This window comes from Pristiophorus japonicus, chromosome 5 (genome assembly GCF_044704955.1).
Source record: "Pristiophorus japonicus isolate sPriJap1 chromosome 5, sPriJap1.hap1, whole genome shotgun sequence".
In the NCBI taxonomy this organism is placed as follows: Eukaryota; Metazoa; Chordata; class Chondrichthyes; family Pristiophoridae; genus Pristiophorus; species Pristiophorus japonicus.
This window is the reverse complement of record NC_091981.1, coordinates 207,131,833-207,155,708: the sequence shown is the minus strand read 5'-3', so window position 1 is coordinate 207,155,708 and position 23,876 is coordinate 207,131,833. Positions and strand designations below refer to the sequence as shown.

Below are 23,876 nucleotides of genomic sequence, written 5' to 3'. Positions count from 1 at the left end.
CTACTCATTGGAATTCAGAAGAATGAGAGGTGATCTTATCGAAACGCATAAGATAATGAGGGGGCTCAACAAGGTGAATGCAGAGAGGATATTTCCACTCATAGGGGAAACTAAAACTAGGGGACATAGGGCCCAAGTTTTGGCCTCAGTTGCTCCTGATTTTTTGGAGCAACTGGTGTAGAACGGAGTATCTTAGAAATTCAAATTCTCGGCATTTACTTTGCTCCAGTTCTAGTCAGTTAGAACAGTTTCACTTTGGAACAGAATTTTTTTTTCAAAAGGGGGCGTGTCCGGCCAGTTACGCCTGTTTTCAAAGTTTCGGCAGTGAAAACTTACTCCAAACTAACTTAGAATGGAGTAAGTGAAGATTTTTGTACGCTCGAAAAAACCTTGTCTACACTTTAGAAAATCAGGCGTAGGTTACAAATCAGGCGTAGGGAATGGGGGGGGGGGTTTAAAGGGAAGTTTACAAACATTAAACACTTCAGTTTTACAAATAAAGAGCCATCATCAATAATAAATGATAAAAACATCAATAAATCAACCAATAAATCAATCAAAAAAAATTAATAAGAAATATTTTTTTTAAAATCAATAAGTAAAACATTTTCTACTTACCGACTGCAGCACCGGGAGCCCTCCAACAGCGTGCTGGGATGTCCCCCCCAGTGTGTCTCTGTCAGTGTCTCTATCTCTCTATCTGTCTGTGTGTGTCTCTCACTCGCTGTCTGTCAATGTTTGTGTTTCTGACAGCGCGGGGAGGGGGTAGAGGGAGAGAGGGGGGGGGGCAGGGGATGGAGGGAGGGAGGGAAGCAGAGGGGGAGGGAGGGAAGGGGGAGAAGGGGGAGGGGAGGGAGGCAGAGGGGGAGAAAGGGAAGGGGGGGAGGGGAAGGGGGGAGGAGGAGATGGGGAAGGGAGGGAGGAGGATAGGGGGAGGAGAAGGGGAAGGGGGGGAGGAGTAGAAGGGGAAAGGGGGGAGGAGGAGAAGGGGAAAGGGGGGAGGAGGAGAAGGGGAAAGGGGGGGAGGAGGAGAAGGGGAAAGGGGGGGAGGAGGGGAAGGGGAAAGGGGGGGAGGAGGGGAAGGGGAAAGGGGGGGAGGAGGGGAAGGGGGAGGAGGGGAAAGAGGGGAAGGGGGAGGAGGGGAAAGGGGGGAGGAAGGGGAGGAGGAGAGGAAGGGGGGGAGGAGGATAGAAGGAGGGGGGAGGAGGAGGAGAAGGGGAAAGGGGGGAAGAAGGGAAAGGGGGGGAGAAGGGGAAGGGGGGAGAAGGAGAAGGGGGAGAAGGAGAAGGGGGAAGGGGGGGAGAAGGAGAAGGGGAAGGGGGGGAGGAGGAGAAGGGGAAGGGGAAGGGGGGAAGGAGGGGAAGGGGGGAGGAGGAGAAGGGGAGGGGGGAGGAGGAGGAGAAGGGGAAAGGGGGGAGAGAAGGGAAAGGGGAGAGGAGGAGAAGAGGAAGGGGGGGAGGAGGAGAAGGGGAAAGGGGGGGAGAAGGGGAAAGGGGGGAGGAGGAGAAGGGGAAAGGGGGGGAGGAGGGGAAGGGGAAAGGGCGGGAGGAGAAGGGAAAGGGGGAAGGGGAAGGAGGCGAGGGAGAAGGGAAAGGGGGAAGGGGAAGGAGGGGAGGGAGAAGGGGGAGGGGGAAGGGGAAGAGGGGGAGGAGAGGAGAAAGGGGGAGGGGGGGAGAGGAAAAGGGGAAGGGAGGAAGAGGGGAAGGAGAAGGGGGGGAAAGGAGAAGAGGGGGGCGAAGGAGAAGGGGGGTGGAGGCTGAACGGGCCGGGCCCTAGACTTCGGGCAGGGCCCGTCCCCAGCACCAGATTTACAGGTAGGTGAAGTTGGGTCGGGTCGTGTCCGGGGTCGGGAGCGCGGGTCGGGTCGGGGGGGGCGGAGGGAGGTCGGGTCAGGTCCGGGGGGGCGGGGGGAGGAAGGAGGTCGGGTTGGTTTGGGTAGGGGGGGAAGGAGGGAGCGCGGGTCAGGTCGGTTCATGTCGGGGGTGGGAGGTCAGGTTGGGTCGGGACCGGGTGGGGGGGGGGGTTGTGGCGAGCACGGGTCGGGTCGGAGGGGGTGGTGGGAGGGAGGTCGGTTCGGTTTGGGTCGGGGAGGGGTGGTGGAGAGGGAGGTCAGATCAGGTTTGGGGTGGGGGGGGGCGCGCGGTTCCGGTCCGGTCCGGGGGCGGTGGGGAAGCGGGAGTCGGGTTGGTGTCGGGGTCGTGTCCGGGCGGGGGGTGGGAAGCGGGAGTCGAGTCGGGTCGGGAGGAAGCAGGAGCTGGACGTGGGAGGCAGCCTTATGCACGCAGCCCCAGTGAGGCCATTCGGCCAGGGCTAGGGTCTGCATGCTTCGGGCCCCTCCCACACAGTTTTGAGCGCCTGGAGCTACTGCACATGCGCACCCACTGTAGCGCGCATGTGCAGAGGTCCCAGCACTGTTTTCAGCGCAGGGACCTAGCTCCGCCCCCCACAGCTCGTGCTGCGCCGCGCCTGACTCCAGAGGACCAGCAGGGAGCCGGAGAATCTGTAAGTTTTTTTTAGGCGCATTTTGTGGCGCGAAAAACGGGCACCCAGGTTGGGGCTGCGCCGTTCTAGGCGCGGCCCGAAACTTAGGCCCATAGTCTCAGAATAAGAGGCTGCCCATTTAAAACTGAGATGAGGAGGAATTTCTTCTCTGAGGGTTATAAATCTATGGAATTCTGTGGAAGCTGGGTCACTGAATATATTTAAGGTGGAAACAGACAGATTTTTGAGTGACAAGGGTGTAAAGGGTTATGAGGAGCGGGCAGGGAAGTGGAGCTGAGTCCATGATCAGATCAGCCATGATCTTATTAAATGGCGGAGCAGGTTCGATGGGCCAAATAGCCTACTCCTGTTCCTGTTTCTTATGTTCCTATGTTCTTATACTGACATTCCTCTGCATCGATGTGCTTGAAATGTTTTTGCGGTATATGTGCATTAATTTACTCATAACTGATAGAAACAATAGTGATATTTAATAAAATTAGAGTTAATAGAAAAATCCAGGTTTGGTGTGTTGCTGCCTTTCATGAGGTTGAGCATTATAGGGAAACAATATTTAAGGTCTGAAAGCAATCTCATAAATTTATTGGAATTCAGACATACCTTGGCAATATTAAAATTGAAAATCCCAGGTGCAGGAAATGGATAATCAAAGATCCTATTACAAAAGCAAAATACTCAGATGCTGGAAATATAAAATATAAACAAAAATGCTGGAAATACTCAGCAGGTCAGGCAGCATCTGTGGCTGACGACACCCAGCTGTACCTCACCACCACCTCTCAAGACCCTTCCACTGTATCAAAATTGTCAGACTGCTTGTTCGACATCCAGTACTGGATAAGCAGAAATTTCCTCCCAGCTAAATTTTGGGAAGACCAAAGCCATTGTCTTCGGTCCCCGCTACAAACTATGTTCCCTGGTTACCAACTTCATCCCTCTCCCTGGCAACTGTCTGAGGGTGAACCAGACTGTTTGCAACCTTGGTGTCATATTTGACCCCGAGATGAGCTTCTGACCACATATCTGCGCCATCACTAAGATCGCCTATTTCCACCTCCAGAATATCCAATTCATCCCTGTCTCAGCTCATCTGCTGCTGAAACCCTCAGCCATTCCTTTGTTACCTCTAGCCTTGACTATTCCAACAAATTCATGGCCAATCTCCCACATTCTACCTTCAATAAACGAGGTCATTCTTAACTCTACTCCCTATGTCCTAACTCGCACCATGTCCTGTTCACCCATCACTCCTGTGCTCGTTGACCTACATTGGCTCCTGGTTAAGCAACGCCAGATTTTTAAATTCTCATCCATCTTTTCCCTGATCATGCTCCTCCCTATCTTTGCAATGTACACTAACCCCATGATATCTGCGCTCCTCTAATTCTGGCCTCTTGAGTAGTCACGATTTCAGTCGCTCTACCCTTGGTGGCCGTGCCTTCAGTTGCCTAGGCCCTAAGCTCTGGAACTCCCTCCCTAAACCTCTCCGCCTCTCTACCTCTTTTGAGACGCTCCTTAAAACCTATCTCTTTGGCGAAGTGTTTGGTCATCTGCCCTAATATCTCCCTATGTGGCTCGATGTCAAATTTTGTTTTACAACACTCCTGTGAAGCGCCTTGGGACATTTTATTATGTTAAAGACGCTATATAAATACAAGTTGTTGTGAGAAACAGAGTTAATGTTTCAGGTTGATGGCTACTTTCCTCAGTACCTAGTTCCGATCCTAGTTGTTTAATCTTTGCAACAGTAAAACATTTTTAACAATGGGATTTGAAACCCAATCATGGAGCAATAAATCACACTGTTGCCAGGTCACTATTTTTGAGTCCAACACAGCAATGTGAAAACTCTCTTAAATGTAAAAATGTCATGATCACCGTTGATTTTAATGGGGGTGGAGATTTGATAATTATATTTTACCTAGTTTCACCAAGGGTAACAGTGCAGCTGTGCAAAAGTCCAAGGAAAATGTGGTTGCTTAATTAATGACGTACGTCACTTACTCCATAATTTCCTCTTATGTCATTCAAGGGTCCCTACGCAATTATAATGGTACATGTCCCAAGGAAATTCTGGGCCGTTATTACCTCCTGTTAATGTACTTGAGCCTATTTGCCACCATCTCCAAACATCAAATGAAGGGTTCATTTCAGGATAAGACCGTGACAGATTTCAGTGGAGAAAAGATTATCTGACCAATTTGGTTGCATATTGTGTAGAACTCAAAAGGATAGTATGCAGGTACATCAAGTGATCAGGAAGGCCAATGGTATCTTGACCTTTATTGCAAAGAGGATGGAGTATAAAAACAGGGAAGTCTTGCTACAGCTATATAAGTTATTGGTGAGGCCACACCTGGAATACTATGTGCAGTTTTGGTTTCCATATTTACGAAAGGATATACTTGCTTTGGAGGCAGTTCAGAGAAGGTTCACCAGGTTGATTCCGGGGATGAGGGAGTTGACTTATGAGGAAAGGTTAAGTAGGTTGGGCGTCTACTCATTGGAATTCAGAAGAATGAGAGGTGATCTTATTGAAATGTGTAAGATTATGAGGGGGCTTGACAAGGTGGATGCAGAGAGGATGTTTCCACTGATGGGGGAGACTAGAACTAGAGGGCATGATCTTAGCATAAGGGGCCGCCCATTTAAAACTGATATGAGGAGAAATTTCTTTTCTCAGAGGGTTGTAAACCTGGAATTCGCTGCCTCAGAGAGCTGTGGAAGCTGGGACATTGAATAAATTTAAGACAGAAATAGACAGTTTCTTAAGGGGTTATGGGGAGCGGGCTGAGTCCATGATCAGATCAGCCATGATCTTCTTGAATGACGGAGCAGGCTCGAGGGGCTGTATGGCCTACTCCTGTTCCTATTTCTTATGTTCTTATTAGTAGTGTCACTAGATACTATTTTATTCCAGAATATTATTGATCACAAAGCTACCTCACCTTGCAAAAGAACAGTAGAACCAGAGGACATGACAGCACTTGAAGTGGGGGCACATTTAAAACGAATCTGTGGAAACAGTATTTCAGTGAGCGAGTGGTCAATCTATGGAACAGGCTCTCTAGGCAGATGATAGAAGTAGTTAGTATTAATTCATTTGTGCAAATTAGACAGATTTTTTTCAGAAAATAACATTATGTGATACAATATATGAGTAATTTGAGATACGACTTGGTAAGTGTAGCATGCTTGGGAGGAAATAGGTGACTTTGGACCTTTGAGGGGAGAAATTTGGAAGCGCCCCATTTGGGTCACTAACTTTTAAAAGCCAGGAGCTAATCGTTTCTAACTTTAAAAAAATTTAGCATTTGCTCTCCAGGAGTGAAGTGGAGAGCGAACACTCCACTTCCTTCCTGGAGCACAAGAGGCAGCAGGCGGAGTGGTACTTGTGCAGCGCTGCACAATGGGGCATACAATATTGCCGCATTGGAAGACTCCTTCCCTCCCTTAAAGGGAAGGGCCATCATAAGCAGGCTCTGCAAAAGAAGAACTTACCTGGACATCGTCGGCAGCCACGATCCGGCCCAATCAGCCCAATGCAACTGTAACTGTAACTGATAAATCGCGGGGAAGAAAGATTGAAAAAAAATCGAAGACAGCACTGGCAATTTTTTTTTTTACTTACCTCAGCCACCTTGCCTTTAAGCATTGCCCCCGAAGCACCGGTCTCCCAATGAACACCACCTGCAGCTGCCGGCGTTTTTGCCTGGCGATGCTGCAGGGGCAGAACTGAAGTTTGGGTCCGGGGTGCTACCAGGGCGATGCGCACGGCAATGACATCACAATCTCCGGGCGAAGGAGATCGGGGCGCAGTGCCATACCACCGCCACAAACCTCCCATCAAATATGGCAGGAGTCGATCTTCTCGTCACGCCCGGTCGGTAAGTCGTTATCGCCCTCCGGAAGCGATAATGGGAGGCACGAACGAGGCCAATTTCTAGGCCTTGGTTCCCAAAGCTCTCCACCACGAGGGTTGCCTTCATGTAATTTCTGGATCTACTGTAGACTAATTGACAGAGATTGATCATTATGATTAGTCAACAGCTCCATTATTGTTGTATCTTGTGACTGCCAGGAGGGTAGAAGGCGAACTCGGGAGACCATGGTCTTTTTTTGTCTAACAATTCCTATGTTCCTAAAATTGTAAAAAAAATTTGGGTAGTCCAAATCAAACTAGCAGAATTGAAGAAGAGAAAGTGCCAAGAGTCTGTCCAAAAATATCCTTAAAGTACAAGCTCAATTTACCACCCCCTCCTCACTGCCTCATAATGACCTTGCCCCATTTGCATGACCTATACCCATGGTTTGGGCATGGTACTGAAGTGGGGCTAGGCTAACATAATAGCAATGCTTGAATTGTTAGTAAAATGCGTCTTTGAAATAAACGCTGTAGATGGTGATGGTTCTTCACTTAGGAATGATGGGATACTTGACCAAGGGTATCTTTAGAGACAGCAAGCTCATTTAGAAGCTTAGGAAAATTACTCATTGTTATGTTCAGAACAAGAAGATAAGGAGAATGAAGGCCAAATAGGAGTTGCCATGGGAATGGAAAGCCCAAGGCTAGGTGGAGTTAAGATAACAGGAGATAACTGCTGGACATGAAGAACTCTATTGATTAACTGGGTTGTGAAGCTTGTCATGTGATATAAGTATTGGAATAGTGTGTACTGATTTATGACTTGCAAAAAACCCAAGTTACAGTAACTTGTGTACTATAAATGTATGCTGCAAACTCTATTATTGAGTGTGGTATCTCAGACAACTGAGGTCACTTCCTTGCATATGCTGGAATAAACTCTTTACTTGCTGGACTTAGCAGATTCGAGAGTGGCTATTTACCACAACAGTACACATTTAACAAGGGAGTATATTTCTCTTAATTTGAACACCAAGTAAAACATTTTTGAAATTGGGAAAAATTGAGGATAATTAGTGAGTTCAAGTTATTGTGTAAACTTTTTTGGAAATCATAAAAAATTTAATTTTTGGAACCTTTAGTCCATGATACTGTTTTAAATGGAATTGCACAAGCGGCTTTGTTAGCCTTTTTTGTGGCGATGACCTTTATTTATGATCATTACCCTGTCAGCTAAGAGCTTCAGACACCTGAGTTAGTAAAAGAATGGGCACTGCTAATCTATTTTCAATAAGAGTCATACTAGAAACTAGATAGTTTAAATCCAAAATTCCACTATCCAATGGACAGTCTGTGCTTCCCAGCACAAGAAATAAAATTAAAGTTCTTGCAGTGAATATTCAACGATACTGCAGAACGATCATGGTATTTACTAAAAGTAATTGTTGAAGATCCATTCTTTCATGACCTTAGATTCAATGTGTATTGCAGTATAGTCTGAATAGATTTCATTATGTAAGTAGTGTAAATGTGTCACAATTAAATCTTTTGTTATTAATATTGTATTTTATGCCCGTTTTACTCTTGCAGACGTTGGGTCAGACTTTTGTTTGGACGAGAATTTCCTCTTCAGGATCTCTTGGTGATCTGGGATACGTTATTTGCTGACAGTGTCACTCTGGATTTAGTTGACTATATTTTTGTAGCAATGCTATTATACATAAGGGATGTTTGTAAGTATATGCATATTTATATTATATTTTTGTAGCTACGCTCCAATGCTTTTTCCAATCCTCATTGTGATACTTTTTAAGATAAGTACTCAGGAACGTTAAAAGACTTCGTGTAATATATAATAAATTTGCAATGATACTGCATTTTATCAGAATATAAATCGTCAAGTTTTGAGATTTTTGACCACTTCCACAAAAAAGAATTTTGGAAAAATTAGTTACTTTTTCAATACTGTGTTTCAAAGCATAGTGCAGTCACATTTTTTTTTAAATGCGCACTGAGATGGATATTAATATACTAATAGTGACACAAAAGCAAAATACTGTGGACGTTGGAAATCTGAAATAAAAACAGCAAATGCTGGAAATCCTCAGCAGGTCAGGCAGCATTTGTGGAGTGAGAAACGGAGTTGACGTTTCAGGTCGATGACCTTTCATCAGAACTGGAAAATGTTAAGAGATGTTACAGATTTTAAGTGCAGAGGCAGGGAAAGCAGGGTGGGGGAAAGAACAAGAGGGAAGGTCTGTGATTGGGTGGCAAGCAGGAGAGATGAATGACAAAAGGGATGATGGTGCAAGGCAAAAGGAGATGGTAATGCAACAAGTTAAGGGTGACTATCAAGGGAAATCAGGGATAGTATTAAAGCCAAGGAAGTGGTATACAAATTGGCCAGAAATAGCAGCAAACCCGGGGACTGGGAGAAATTTAAAACTCAGCAGAGGAGGACAAAGGGTTTGATTAGGGCAGGGAAAATAGAGTATGAGAGGAAGCTTGCAGGGAACATTAAGATGGACTGCAAAAGCTTCTATAGATATGTAAAGAGAAAAAGGTTAATAAAGATAAACGTAGGTCCCCTGCAGTCAGAATCAGGGGAAGTCATAACTGGGAACAAAGAAATGGCAGACCAATTGAACAAGTACTTGGGTTCGGTAATCACTAATGAAGACACAAACAACCTTCCGGATATAAAAGGGGTCAGAGGGTCTAGTAAGAAGGAGGAACTGAGGGAAATCCTTATTAGTCGGGAAATTGTGTTGGGGAAATTGATGGAATTGAAGGCCGATAAATCCCCAGGGCCTGATGGTCTGCATCCCAGAGTACTTAAGGAGGTGGCCTTGGAAATAGCGGATACATTGACAGTCATTTTCCAACATTCCATAGACTCTGGATCAGTTCCTATGGAGTGGAGGGTTACCAATGTAATCCCACTTTTTAAAAAAGGAGGGAGAGAGAAAACAGGGAATTATAGACCGGTCAGCCTGACATTGGTAGTGGGTAAAATGATGGAATCAATTATTAAGGATGTCATAGCAGCGCATTTGGAATGAGGTGACATGATAGGTCCAAGTCAGCATGGATTTGTAAAAGGGAAATCATGCTTGACAAATCTTCTGGAATTTTTTCAGGATGTTTCCAGTAGAGTGGACAAGGGAGAACCAGTTGATGTGGTGTATTTGGACTTTCAGAAGGCTTTTGACAAGGTTCCACACAAGAGACTAATGTGCAAAGTTAAAGCACATGGGATTGGGGATAGTGTGCTGACGTGGATTGAGAACTGGTTGTCAGACAGGAAGCAAAGAGTAGGAGTAAATGGGTACTTTTCAGAATGGCAGGTAGTGACTAGTGGGGTACCGCAAGGTTCTGTGCTGGGGCCCCAGCTGTTTACATTGTACATTAATGATTTAGACGAGGGGATTAAATGTAGTATCTCCAAATTTGCGGATGACACTAAGTTGGGTGGCAGTGTGAGCTGCGAGGAGGATGCTATGAGGCTGCAGAGTGACTTGGATAGGTTAGGTGAGTGGGTAAATGCATGGCAGATGAAGTATAATGTGAATAAATGTGAGGTTATCCACTTTGGTGGTAAAAACAGAGAGGCAGACTATTATCTGAATGGTGACAGATTAGGAAAAGGGGGAGGTGCAACGAGACCTGGGTGTCATGGTACATCAGTCATTGAAGGTTGGCATGCAGGTACAGCAGGCGGTTAAGAAAGCAAATGGCATGTTAGCCTTCATAGCAAGGGGATTTGAGTACAGGTGCAGGGAGGTGTTACTGCAGTTGTACAGGGCCTTGGTGAGGCCACACCTGGAGTATTGTGTACAGTTTTGGTCTCCTAACTTGAGGAAGGACATTCTTGCTATTGAGGGAGTGCAGCGAAGGTTCATCAGACTGATTCCCGGGATGGCGGGACTGACATATCAAGAAAGACTGGATCAACTGGGCTTGTATTCACTGGAGTTCAGAAGAATGAGAGGGGATCTCATAGAAATGTTTAGACAGGTTAGATGCAGGAAGAATGTTCCCAATGTTGGGGAAGTCCAGAACCAGGGGTCACAGTCTAAAGATAAGGGGTAAGCCATTTAGGACCGAGATGAGGAGAAACTTCTTCACCCAGAGAGTGGTGAACCTGTGGAATTCTCTACCAAAGAAAGTTGTTGAGGCCAATTCACTAAATATATTCAAAAAGGAGTTAGATGTAGTCCTTACTACGAGGGGGATCGAGGGGTATGGCGAGAAAGCAGGAATGGGGTACAGAAGTTGCACTCATTGAGTGGCGGTGCAGGCTCGAAGGGCCGAATGGCCTACTCCTGCATCTATTTTCTATGTTTCTATGAGTCTGGAAGAGGTGTAAATGGGTATCGTAGAATCAACACCTGCTGTCCAAAAAAATGGGGGCAAAGGTTAGAACGTAAGAAATAGGAGCACGTGTAGACCATTTGACCCGTCGAGCCTGCTCCGCCATTTAATAAGATCATGGCTGATCTGATCACGGACTCAGCTCCACTTCCCTGCCCGCTTCCCATAACCCTTTATTCCATTATCACTCAAAAATCTGTCTATCTACGCCTTAAATATATTCAATGACCCAGCCTCCACAGCTCTCTGGGGCAGAGAATTCCACAGATTTACAACCCTCATAGAGAAGACATTCCTCCTCATCTCAGTTTTAAATGGACGGCCCCTTATTTTAAGACTATGCCCCCTAGTTTTAGTTTCCCTTATGAATGGAAATATCCCCTCTGCATCCACCTTGTCGAGCCCCCTCATTATTTTACATGTTTCGATAAGATCACCTCTCTTCTGAATTCCAATGAGTACAGGCCCAACCTACTCAACCTATCTTCATACTCCAACCCCCTCATCTCCGGAATCAACCTAGTGAATCTTCTCTGAACAGCCTTCCTTATCCAATGCAAATATATATTTCCTTAAGTATGGAGGTGATTTTGGGAGTGGACCAGTGTGTTGCGGAGGGAACAGTCCTTTCAGAATGCGGAAAGGGAGGGGCATGTGTGTTTGGTTGTGGGATCACCCTGGAGGTGGTGGAAATGGCGGAGGATGATACGTTGAATGTGGAGGTTGGTGGCGTGAAAGGTGAGAACAAGGGGAAGCCTATTATGGTTCTGGGTTGGGGAGAAGGGGTGAGAGCACAAGTGCGGGAAATGGAAGAGACGTGGTCGAGGACCCTGTCAACCACAGTGAAGGGGCATCCTCGGTTGAGGAACAGGCAGACCTATTGGAAGCACTGGTATGGAAGGTGGCATCGACAGAATAGATGAGTTGAAAACAGAGAAACTGGGAGAATAGAATAAATTCCTTGCAGGAAGAGGGGTGGGAGGAAGTGTAGTCAAGGTAGCTGTAGGAATCACTAGGCTTATAGTGGATATTGGTTGATAGCCTATCCCCAGAAATGGAGACAGAGAAGTCGAGGAAGGGAAGAGAAGAGTCGGAGATGGACCATGTGAAGAAGAGGGAAGGGTGGAAATTGGAAGCAACGTTGATGAAAATTTTCCTGTTCGGGCGAGAGAAGGAAACGGCACCGATACAGTCATCAATGTAGCAGAAAAAGAGGTGAGCGAGGGGACTGGAACAAAGAATGTTCCACATATCCAACGAAAATGCAAGCACAGCTAGGACCCATGCAGGTTCTCATAGCAACACCTTTTATTTGGAGGAAGTGAGTGGAGTCAAAGGAGAAGTTGTTCAATGTGAGAACAAGTTCAGCCAGGCGAAGGAGGGTGGTGGTGTATGGGGACAGGTTGGGCCTCCATTCAGAGAAGTACCAGACTGCCCTCAGGTTGTCCTGGTGGAGGATGGAGGTGTAGCGGGATTGGACGTCCATGGTGAAAAGGAGACAATTGGGGCCAGGAAACTGTTAGTGGCGGAGAGTTGGAAGAGTCGCAGATGTAGTTGGGAAGAGCCTGGACATGGGGAGAAAAAAAGTCGAGATAGGAAGAAATTGGTTCCATGGGACAAGAACAGGCTGAAATAATGGGTCTTTCAGGGCAGTCCTGTTTGTGGATCTTGGGAAGGAGGTAGAAGTGGGTTGTGTGGGGTTGGGGAACTATGAGGTTGGAGGCCGAGGGGGGAAGATGTCCAGGGGAGATAAAGTCAGTGACAGTCTTGGAAACGATAACTTGATGTTCGGTAGTGGGGTCATAATCCAGGGGGAGGTAGGAGGAGGTGTCAAAGAGTTGGCATTCAACCTCCACAAGGTTAGAGATTGGTTCACCAAACAACAACAGCACCACCCTTGTCAGCTTGCTAATAGTGTTGTTTTCCCTCGATACAAGGGACCACCTATGATGATGAAACAATAGCAGTTTGTCTCGGTAATCAATAAACACCTCGCACCTATTATGTTGGGAAGTCTCTGGTTTCAGTGCTTGGCAGCGGGTGTCTAGCACGCCTTCCTTTTTGACTATGAACAGATGAAGATTTTTTTTTTAAAGTCAGGTCCAGTTAAGGCTGCATAGGCAGTAAGGTTTTTTTGAATAGAAAGTTACGAGGACTTTTGGCAAATCTAAGAGGTTAGAAGTGTTGGAAGACTGTTTAAAAAGTCATTTTGTTTAAGTCAAGTAAGATGATCCAATGATTTGGGGAAGCATGTTCTTTATTTTATATTATTATGCAGAGATAAGATGTGCTAATTGAATTAAGTGAATCCAATTCTAACTTTTCTATTCTATATGTTCACATTACTATTTAATAAAGCACCTTATTGATTCCTGTCGTCTTACTCATTGATCCATCTTTGGAAAGGTTGGAGAGGCACGTACAAAAGACATATGAATATCTTGTTCAGGTCACGGGGGTATTATTGTCAAACTCTTGATTATGCTAACATACAAATAAATATATATATAAGTAAGATGCTCAGATCACATACAACAGCAACCAATGCCACTCAACCTAAGGAGGTTGATATTATATTCCCAAATTTATAACAATAAGAAAAATAGATGTGGAAAAACACACATACATTGATGTGAAAGACTGCCACCTTGTGACTAAAACATCATTCTAACTTGATGCAAATGATTTAGTCCCCTGCAAGTCCCATTATAAACATAGCACAGCTTTTGACTGCATTGTACACATTCTTAGTGAATAAGATGAAAAGCAGACCTTAATAAAGATCGATATCTTACTGCTTTAATTATATTACTTGAGGCGATATTTGTATTTACAAAGAATCCAGATGTTTAGCAGATTAAATATAAAAACATACTCCTGACCGATTCAATTGCTGTTTTATTAATGTTGCTTTAAAATGTCAAGATCGTAAGTAAACTATAATCATTTAAGTTTTGTAAAGATGCAGTACCAAGTAGTTTGCTGTTCAGATAGCACTAACTTGCATTATTAATGTACCATGTGTTTTTGGCTTTAATGACTTTCACAAAAAGTACAGTAAATGGTCACAAGAGAACAAAAGTATTATGGAAGAGTGAGCACAATAAGCGAGTGTTTCACAAATGAAACCAGATGTATGAAATTACAAGCTGTCGGATCAAAAAGGAAATGAAGATGATGAAGTGGTTCTCACCATAGAATATAATTATTTGTTTCAATCACTTTCAATTTTTTTGCTTCATAATCTTTAAATATCAGGGCCTGCAATGACTATTAGCATACAACTACAGTCAGCGAAGAGGTTAGAATGCTTAATAGCGCCTTGGATGTTTTTATTTCTCTTACTTATTTAAAAACTGCTTTTAATGTAGCACGATAATATTTCACTAGTGAAATTAGTGAAAAACAGGAAGGCAGAGTATTATCTGAATGGTGACCGATTAGGAAAAGGGCAGGTGCAACGAGACCTGGGTATCATGGTACATCAGTCATTGAAAGTTGGCATGCAGGTACAGCAGGCGGTGAAGAAGGCAAATGGCATGTTGGCATTCATAGCGAGAGGATTTGAGTATAGGAGCAGGGAGGTCTTACTGCAGTTGTACAGGGTCTTGGTGAGGCCACACCTTGAATATTGTGTACAGTTTTGGTCACCTAATCTGAGGAAGCACATTCTTGCTATTGAGGGAGTGCAGCAAAGGTTCACCAGACTGATTCCCGGGATGGCAGGACTGATATATGAAGAAAGACTGGATTGACTAGGCTTATATTCACTGGAATTTAGAAGGATGAGAGGGGATCTCATAGAAACATATAACATTCTGACGGGATTGGACAGGTTAGAGGCAGGAAGAATGTTCCCATTATTGGGGAAGTCCAGAACCAGGAGTCACAGTCTAAGGATAAGGGGTAAGCCATTTAGGACCAAGATGAGGAGAAACTTCTTCACTCAGAGAATTGTGAACCTGTGGAATTCTCTACCACAGAAAGTTGTTGAGACCAATTCGTTAGATATATTCAAAAGGGAGTTAGATGTGGCCCTTACGGCTAAAGGGATCAAGGGGTATGGAGAGAAAGCAGGAATGGGATACTGAAGTTGCATGATCAGCCATGATCATATTGAATGGTGGTGCAGGCTCGAAGGGCCGGATGGCCTACACCTGCACCTATTTTCTATGTTTCTAGGAATAGTACTCTTTTTAATTCATAGTTTTTCCGTCTTAAAGATATGCATATATGTGTGTGTGTATATATATATATATATAATATATAATATTTATTTAAATAAAACACTCATACTGTTTTGTATGTTTTATCTTCCTCAGTAATTGCCAGTAACTATCAGACCTGCCTTGGATTGCTTCTCCATTATCCTTCTGTGGAAGATGTGCATTCCTTAATCCAGAAAGCCCTATTCTTACGAGATCCAAAGGTAATATACCATTCTTTGAGGTACATACTTATATTGAAAAAAATGAAAAGTACTTTAAGAATTGCACTGCTCATTGATCCTCACTGAGACTCAGCTGTATAGAGACCTAATTTAAAATGATAAATAATGCAACATTAAGTGATGTTTATTACCTATGAAATAAGTTGAAATCAATTAACATGCAAAATTCTTGATTCTAAAAATGTCATAAGTGGGAGTTGCAATTATTTTAAGATTTAAAATTACAAGACAAATGTAGTTATCGAGTAGAATGATGTGCTTGAATACTTCACAAACAATAAAAAATTTAATGTTGAATCACAATAGTAAACAGCAGTATGCTAAACATAGGAGAAAATGTATTATAAGCATATGGAATACATATATATGTGTAGTGCATTCTATGAAGATGGCTAAAATCTGGTACCAACACTTTTGCTGGAGTGAAAAATATGAACATTGTTGTGGTATCACCACTATGGTTTGCTGGTTCAACAATGGTCATTTGCTGTCTTATAAAAGGAAGAAAATGTTCTGAATTATTGTACATTTGAGGGCACATCTGCAACCAGAGGGGTAATAATTCATCAATTATAGCCTCAGAACTGCAGTCAATATTTGTTTTATTATACCCATGAGTTAAATTTATTTTTCAAATGGGAAATGTTTTCACCCATTTTGAATGGTTAATAGCCTGTGCTTTGTGGTCTGTTCACTGAAGATTATTGCCTACAGTCATCAGTTATTTGTCAGGAGTGAAAACATTTTCTCATGTATAATTTTCAGTGAATCATATATTTTCAGTCCAAAAGTATAATAAATGTATAACCTAAACAACACCGTTTTTATTTTTTTTAAAAAGACAGTCAGTAAATGCAAGCAATTTTCTCTTAGGAGGAAATATCCATAATTGTTTCTATGCTTCTAGATGACCATTTGTTTGTTGTTCGGCCTGTTCTGTGACATCAAGATGTCAGCCTTGGCTCAGTGGTAGCAATGTTGTCTCCTAGTCAGAAGATCGTGAGTTTCAGACCCACTACAGAGGGCACAGAATTTTAGGCTAACACTTCAGTGCAGTACTGAGCTGCACTGTCGGAGGTTAAACCGAGGCTCCATCTGCGCTCTCAGGTGGAAGTAAAAGATCCCAAGGCATTATTGGAACAAAAGCATGGGAGGTCTCCTGGTAAATATTTAACCCTCAACCAACATCACTAAAACAGATTGTCTAGTAATTTGTCTCATTGCAGTTAATGGGACCTTGCTGTGCACTGATTGGCTACATTACATTATAACAGGATTATACTTCAAAAGTACTTAATTGACTAAAGCATGTTGGAATGTCCTGAAGTCGTGAAAGGGGCTATATAAAATGTTCGTTCTCGCTTTCTTTATCATCCAAGTGTTGTTGGCAAAAGTCCTTAAGAAAGAATAAATGACAGTGTGCTGAAAAACAATGTGCTACATAGCAATGCTACATGTAGCAAGTTCCCAATCTTGCCTCTAGTATCACGGAAACTCAAAGCAGAGATTGAGAGAATGCTCCCATATGGAGTAAAGACATATCAGCACACAAATTAATCTGATACTTTTTAGGTGTCTCGTTGTGACTGGCTGAATAGCAGAAGAGGCATAAGAGTGGGATTGTCTGGGAATCCCTTTGGGTCATGTGTGTTGTTGAGTAATAATTCAACTGGCAGAGGGAAATACATTATTTTTATAAAGTAATTTTTAAAAACACTACAATTAACTGACAAGGTAGAACAAGCACATAAAAAACGTAGAAATCCAATGTTAAAGGAGAAGGAGGTAAGGAGTAATGCAATCAGGAATATTATCTTAAGGGGAGAGAAGTCTTGCAAGACACATTTTATTTAAAGTATTTTCCCCATGTTTTTGCAAATATTTTGTCGTCAATAAAATAATTTATCATAAAATTATTGCTTTAAAAACACTTGAATTTTCTGCCCTAATGTTGATGTACCAGTTTGGGCGCCATCCTTCCAAGTTATTTTAGTGACATCACTGACAAAGACAGCATCTACCAGTTTCCCTCAGTGGCTACATTTGTTTTAACTGAGGCAGAAACTTTGGCTCAACCCAGGAGTAGATCAAGAACTGCACAATTCTGCGAAAACATATGGGTATGTTTGTTTCATTGTCAGTAGAATGATCTCCCAGGCCAATGCTCCCTCTGAGCTGCGTGGCTGAGCATTAATGGGAAAGGTCCCTCGCAGGCCACGCACCGACTTCTGCATTGTAAATACCACGTGCATGGAAATTTAAAAGGACCACGCACTAAAAGAAACAGGCCGCGCAGAACGAACGCAGCTTACAGGGAACTTTGTCTGTGTCTAAGGATCAGCTTTGCATACACATCGAGGAATGCTTTGAACAAAAAGTAGCCCCCTTAAATTTTTTTCTGTAAATCTACAAATCTGTGTACTTTAAATATGATTTTATATCTTAATTACTATTCTAACACAAACCTATACAAATAGAATGAAGTCATTATTACGCTTGTCACACACAAACTGACTTAATTTGATTAATCACTTTTGTGCTGTAAAGTAGTTTATCAAAACATTATCTAGAATAGTTGCTGTGCATTTAAATGTTTTATAACTATTTAGACAGGGTTTACCAAAAAAACCATGAATTGTTCGACAATTTCTTTGAATGTACTTCAGTTACTTTGTTATTTATTTTGAGGAGATTGTTAAAGTAAAAGTTTAATTAGTACAGAAAAATGGGCTAGAAATTTGTTTTTTGGTGATAGCGGTATTTTTTTTGCCAAAAATACCGCGTTGCATGAGGATTCGTGATGCAAACCGCAAATTTTCTGTAACTTTTCTCCGAGGCCGATACCACTGTGAAAGACCTCACTGGGTAAACAAAAAAAAAAAATCACCAAACATTTGCATGACACTTAACGAGTGAATCGCCGCAAAAGAATTAAAAAAATAAAGGGCTAGAATTTCCAGTGGCCCACCGGCCAGTTTCTCGGCAGTATTGGCCATTTTGGGCAGGAACTGGGTCGGCGAGAAATTCCCCAGCTGAGGCACACCTGCAGTTTTGAAGTACAGCTGGGGAGCGAACCGCCGGCGTGCACTATCCACAGATTGCCCTGGCATGATATTTGGCTCAGCGGTGACCCGTAGGTAAGTATAAAAAAAAAGCACACGAGAATCAGCAGAGCTGGACGGTAGGTGAGCAGCTCTGCAAGAAAAAGGTAAGTAATTGTTTTTTTTACGAATTATTTTAAAATTCTGTTGCTGTGATTTAAGTTAAAAGGGTCTTGAGAACGTTTTTATGATTTTTTTTTATGGTATGTTTTTTGAAAAAATATTTTTAGTGTTTTTCTTCCTCCTTGGCTCAACCCGCAGTCTCGGGGTAAATTTATTAATTATCGCCCGTTTTCTTTAAGAACTGCCCAGTCGACCCAAAATTCCACTTTTTCGATGAGAATTGAGGTGCAACGCCTATTTCTTTTGCTGAGCGGATTTTTTTCTTTTTTGGAGGGAAGTTTTCGCCGGCGATAATCTTGGGAATCTTAGCAGTCTTTTGGGCAGCAATCGGGTGCTGGTGGAATGGTAGGAAATTCTGGCCCAAAAACTTTGTTACCTTTTTGCAGCTCTTCATACTTACCGCTGCTCCAAGGGCTGCAACGCGGGTTTTTTTCGCGCAGAATACGCCGCTGAGCCAAATTTTTGGCGAAAGCACTATTTCAAGTCTTGCACGGCGGTGGTCCTCTCCCCAGTGGTACTTAAAAACCACCACCACAAGACTTCTCCAAATTTTCCGCCGCACCGTTTTTCAGCAAAAATGGCGAAATATTGCCAAAAAAACGAGGGCAAGGTTGGCGAATTTTTAGCCCATTAATATGTTTAGTGTCGAGATTCAGACTTTATTTAAGAAAATAACATGTTTTATCTTTGACAGTGAAAAAGCTTATGCTGAAAAGAATAATTGTAGAAGCAGTAGAGCAGCAAAAGCTGACCTTGATGATTTATGGTTATGCTGCCATTTAATAGGCAGCTAGGCAACCACTGTCGATAACAAATGCATCACATTGCAAAAATGAGAATACTAACTAGCTATTTTATTATTAGAGAACAAGTGAACAAAACTAAAACCCAGATTATTCTTGAACTCTGATATTAAATTTGTATGATGTTACTAGCTAATAAGTCACATCTGTTAATAAATCTCATTGTTTTGATTTTTTTTTAAGGTTCAAATGTCATTATTTAGTTGCAGGGTATATTTACATATCTATTTGATACATGTAATTGTAGTGGTTATGTATTTACCAAAAATTAACAAAATACTCTTTCAATCCTTTGAAGCCGAAAGGGCATGTTCCCTATTGTGTTTTGTAATAGCATATACTAAATATTAGATCTCTTGAGCTAAAGTACAGATGCAAGGAAAGTACAGTGCAGCCCGGTAAAATCTGTTTAATTCTTTTGAATGTGGTGAAAAATGCACATGCAGTGTCACAAGAGTTAAAGATACACTGCACAACTATTATTTTCAAAGATGTGAAATTACATTTGCACAGATCTTGGGAATGTGGAGCTCAAGTAAACATTCTGTGAAAAAAAATTAATACTAAAAGTAGAATTTTGCTCCTTCAGTTCTTAAACCCAGGATTAATATAAAATGCTTACCTGGGGCACAGTTCTACGGACAACAGTGGTCTTCTGATACGTCATCCAAGTGATGATTCTCCAGAGTGAGTCTGAACACTTCATGTCAGGAAGCTGCTTGGCTATCGGGGCCAGAACAGTCAAGTCCAATTCTGTTCTTACCCAATGTCCACACAGGTGCATATCCAGCAAGATTCACTGAACAGAGATGAAAAGTGGGGAATGTGGTTCATTTTTTCCCTCTCCACCCTGGGATACTTAGATTAGTTATAACGGGCCCGTTTCCCCAGGAGTTGCTCTTTTTTTGATTTTTCTGGATATCGTTTTAATTGCAATTCTGGCCATTTAATTTGTGCCACTGTAAGTGAGTTAGTTACGTTTTTTTTTTAGTTCAGTTTTTTTTTCCAAAAGGGGGAGTTCCTAGCCACTTACCCCTGTTCTAGGCGTTTGGCCAGCAAATAGTTGCTCCAAACTAACTTAGGCTAGCGTATGTTGCCACTTCTGTCCGTACACAAAAACCTTACCTAGAGTTAAGGAATTGGCACAAGTAACTACATTTAAAGCACCACCAAGCACCAAACAAAGCACAAAAAGTAATAAGCAATTAATTAACAAATAAAATAGAAGGAACCTTGCACCTAAAGCATCAAGACCAAAGTAATAAGCAATCAATAAATAACAAATAAAAAAATAGAAGGAACCCTGCACCTAAAGCACCAAAATCAATCAGTAAATAACAAAAAAAAATAGAATTCCGACCCTAGGGAACACAGCGGGCCGCCGATGAGGGAGCCCATTCGGCCAGGGCTAGGGACGGTGTGCTTCGGGCCCCTCCCGCACAGCCTTTGCAGAAACGGCCTGCCAGGAGCTATTGCACATGTGCGCAGACTCTAGCATGCATGTGCAGAGGTCCCAGCAAGATTTTCAGCACCCCCGGCACTGTTTTTAGCGCCGGGACATGGCTCCGCCCCAAATCCATTGGGCCATGCTGCGCCACGACCGAGGAGAGGCTGGGGAGCGGCCAGAATACGGACATCTTTTTTCGAGGCGCTTAGAGGCAGACAAAAGCGGCGCAACTCGGGTGAGGGCGCCAGAAAAACAGGTTAGGGAAACTCTAGCCCACAGGGCCAAAGTTTCTACCAACCCTTAGAACGGCGCACCTCCGTGAGGTCCACCGACTTTTTAGAACAGAAACGGCGGCAATTATTTACCTTCATATTCTCCCTGCAGTCCGATCGATCCAGGTTCTAGGCGGAGCGCAGCAGAACGTGTGGGAGCGGAGCCAAGTCCCGGCACTGAAAACAGTGCCAGGACCTCTGCACATGCGCGCTAGAGTGCGCGCAAATGTGCAGTAGCTCCTCGCCCCCAGATTCAGTGTGCTTGTGCTGCTGGTTGTGTGGGAGGGGTCCGAAGCACTCTGCCCCTAGCTCTGGCCGAATGGGATCCCCGCCGCGACCTGCGAGGGAATAATGGACTGTGAAAGCACAGGCAACTATGAAATTTAGCCTCAGTGGGAGTTCAGCCTGATAGAAACATTGAAACATAGAAAACAGGTGCAGGAGTCGGCCATTCAGCTCTTCGAGCCTGCACCACCATTCAATAAGATCATGATAGGTATAGTTGGGCATTTTTTTCGATAATTAATACATGTGTGAAGTGAGTAAGTGGAGTTGGATTCTTGCAAGAGTTTTGTACTCATGGAAGTTCAGGCTCACAAGGCAGGCTCAACTGTTCAACGTTGCCCCCCACCACCTCCTTTCTCCCCCCTCCTCTTCCAACCCGCCCTCCTTTTCCCACCCTCCTTTCCCCCCTCCTTTCTCCCCCTCCTTTCTCCCCCTCCTTTCTCCCCCTCCTTTCCCCCCTCCTTTCCCCCCCTCCTTTCTCCCCCTCCTTTCTCCCCCTCCTTTCTCCCCCTCCTTTCTCCCCCTCCTTTCTCCCCCTCCTTTCTCCCCCTCCTTTCTCCCCCTCCTTTCTCCCCCTCCTTTCTCTCCCTCCTTTCTCCCCCTCCTTTACCCCCCTCCTTCCCCCCTCCTTTTCCCCCTCCTCCTCCTACCCTCCTCTCTCCCCCCCCATCTCCTCTCTCCTCCCCTCCTCTCTCTCCCCCCCTCCTCTCTCTCCCCCTCCTCCTCTCTCCCCCCCCTCCTCTCACCCCCCCCTCCTCTCACCCCCTCCTCCTCTCTCCCCCCTCCTTCTCCTCCTCTCTCCCTTTCCTCCTCCTCTCTCCCTTTCCCCCTCCTCTCTCCCCCCCTCTCTCTCCCCCTCCTTTCTCCCCTCCTCCTCTCTCCCTCCCCTCCTCCTCTCTCCCTCCCCTCCTCCTCTCTCCCTCCCCACCTCCTCTCTCCCTCCCCACCTCCTCTCTCCCTCCCCACCTCCTCTCTCCCTCCCCCCTCCTCTCTCTCTCTCCCCCCTCCTCCTCTCTCTCTCCCCCCTCCTCCTCTCTCTCTCCCCCCTCCTCCTCTCTCTCTCCCCCCTCCTCCTCTCTCTCTCCCCCCTCCTCCTCCTCCTCTCTCCCCCTCTTCTCTCTCCCCCCCTCCTTCTCCCCTCCCCTCTCCCCATCTCTCCTCTGCCCTCCCCCCTTCCCCATCTCCCCTCTCCCTCATCGGCGGCCCGCTGCCTTCCCTTCACATAAAGGTAGGACTTAATAAGCAATCAATCAATCAATAAAAAATAAAAAATAGAAGTCCAACCTTTATGTGAAGGGAAGGCAGCGGGCCGCCGATTTTTTTAATTTTTAATTTTTTATTGATTGATTGATTGCTTATTACTTTGGTCTTCGTGCTTTAGGTGCAGGGTTCCTTCTACTTTTTATTTGTTAATTATGTTATGTATTGTCCAGGTACATTTAATGTATAGTTACAATGGTGCACCACAGGGGGCGCTGTGGTGGGAGACCGAAAGTACCTGCAAGACAGAGTATAAAAGGCTGCCCACCACACCTGATAGGCACTCTGGAGTTACACAATAAAGGACGAAGGTCACAGCAGTTACTACAACACCATACTGTGTGGAATCAGTGATTTGAGTGCTACATACATCACAAATTAATTGCTTATTACTTTTTGTGCTTTGTTTAGTAGTTTGTAAGTCGTGGTGCTTTAAATGTACTACTTTGTTTAGTACTTAGTGCTGTAAATGTACTTATGCTTCTTTAATGTTTTTGTGAAGGTGTTTAGTGCTTTGGAAAATCCTCTAACTTCCCTCCCCGCCCCGCCCCCGCCTCCCCCCCCCTCCCTCCCCCCCCATCTCTGGCGACATGCGCCTGGTTTCTAAAGTGTCCACAAGGTCTTTCAGAGCGGACACATACGCTGGTCTAAGTTAGTTTGGAGTAACTTTTCGCTGTCTAAACTTGCTTAAATGGCCAAAACATGCATAAGTGGCTGGTAATGCCCCCTTTTTAAAAAAAAAAACTGAGCTAAAAAGAAACTGAACTAACTCACTGAAACTGGAGCAAACTAAATGTGGAGAAATGTGATTTTTAAGATACTCCAAAAAAAACTAGTTGCTCCAAAAAAATAGGAGCAACTTCTGTGGAAACTTGGGCCCAAAATTGGCTGGGAGTTGCTCTGTTTTTTTTGGAGCAACTTGATTTTTCTGGAGTATCTTACAAATCCCCATTTGCACATTCAATTTGTGCCAGTGTAAGTGAATTAATTAGGATTTTTTTAGTTTCATTTCATTTTGTTCAAAAAGGGGCGTTACCAACCACCTATTGCCCGTTTTGGCCATTTAAGCCAGTTTGGAGAGCTAATAGTTGCTCCAAACTAACTTACGCCAGTGTATGTGGTCACTTGTGGCTGCACAGAAAACCCTTGCGGAGAGTTAAGAAATCAGTGCAGGTAGGTACTTAATGACTTGACTAAAGAATGTGAATAGGATCAAACAGCTATACAGGACTGACAAACTTCGCACAGTTAATTTGCTATACAACAGCAGCATTCATGGAAGCTTAAACTACAAAAATAAAAGAAGTAAAAAGACAAAACATATTGACATAATTTTTTCAAAATATCCTGCTCGTAGGAAAGTATTTTCATCAACAGGGTTAAGGAAACTCTTG

General features: G+C 43.9%; 1 protein-coding gene across 12 annotated transcripts in view; it reads left to right on the top strand.

Annotated features, from left to right (window-relative positions):
* Positions 1 to 23,876, top strand: part of tbc1d5 (TBC1 domain family, member 5) — a 789,418-nt gene that overhangs the window by 556,367 nt on the left and 209,175 nt on the right. For all 12 annotated transcript variants that reach the window (XM_070881258.1, XM_070881261.1, XM_070881268.1 and 9 more), the window contains 2 exons: positions 7,958 to 8,100; positions 15,064 to 15,170. In XM_070881258.1, coding sequence (XP_070737359.1) covers positions 7,958 to 8,100; positions 15,064 to 15,170 — 250 coding nt within the window. The remainder of the gene's footprint in view (positions 1 to 7,957; positions 8,101 to 15,063; positions 15,171 to 23,876) is intronic.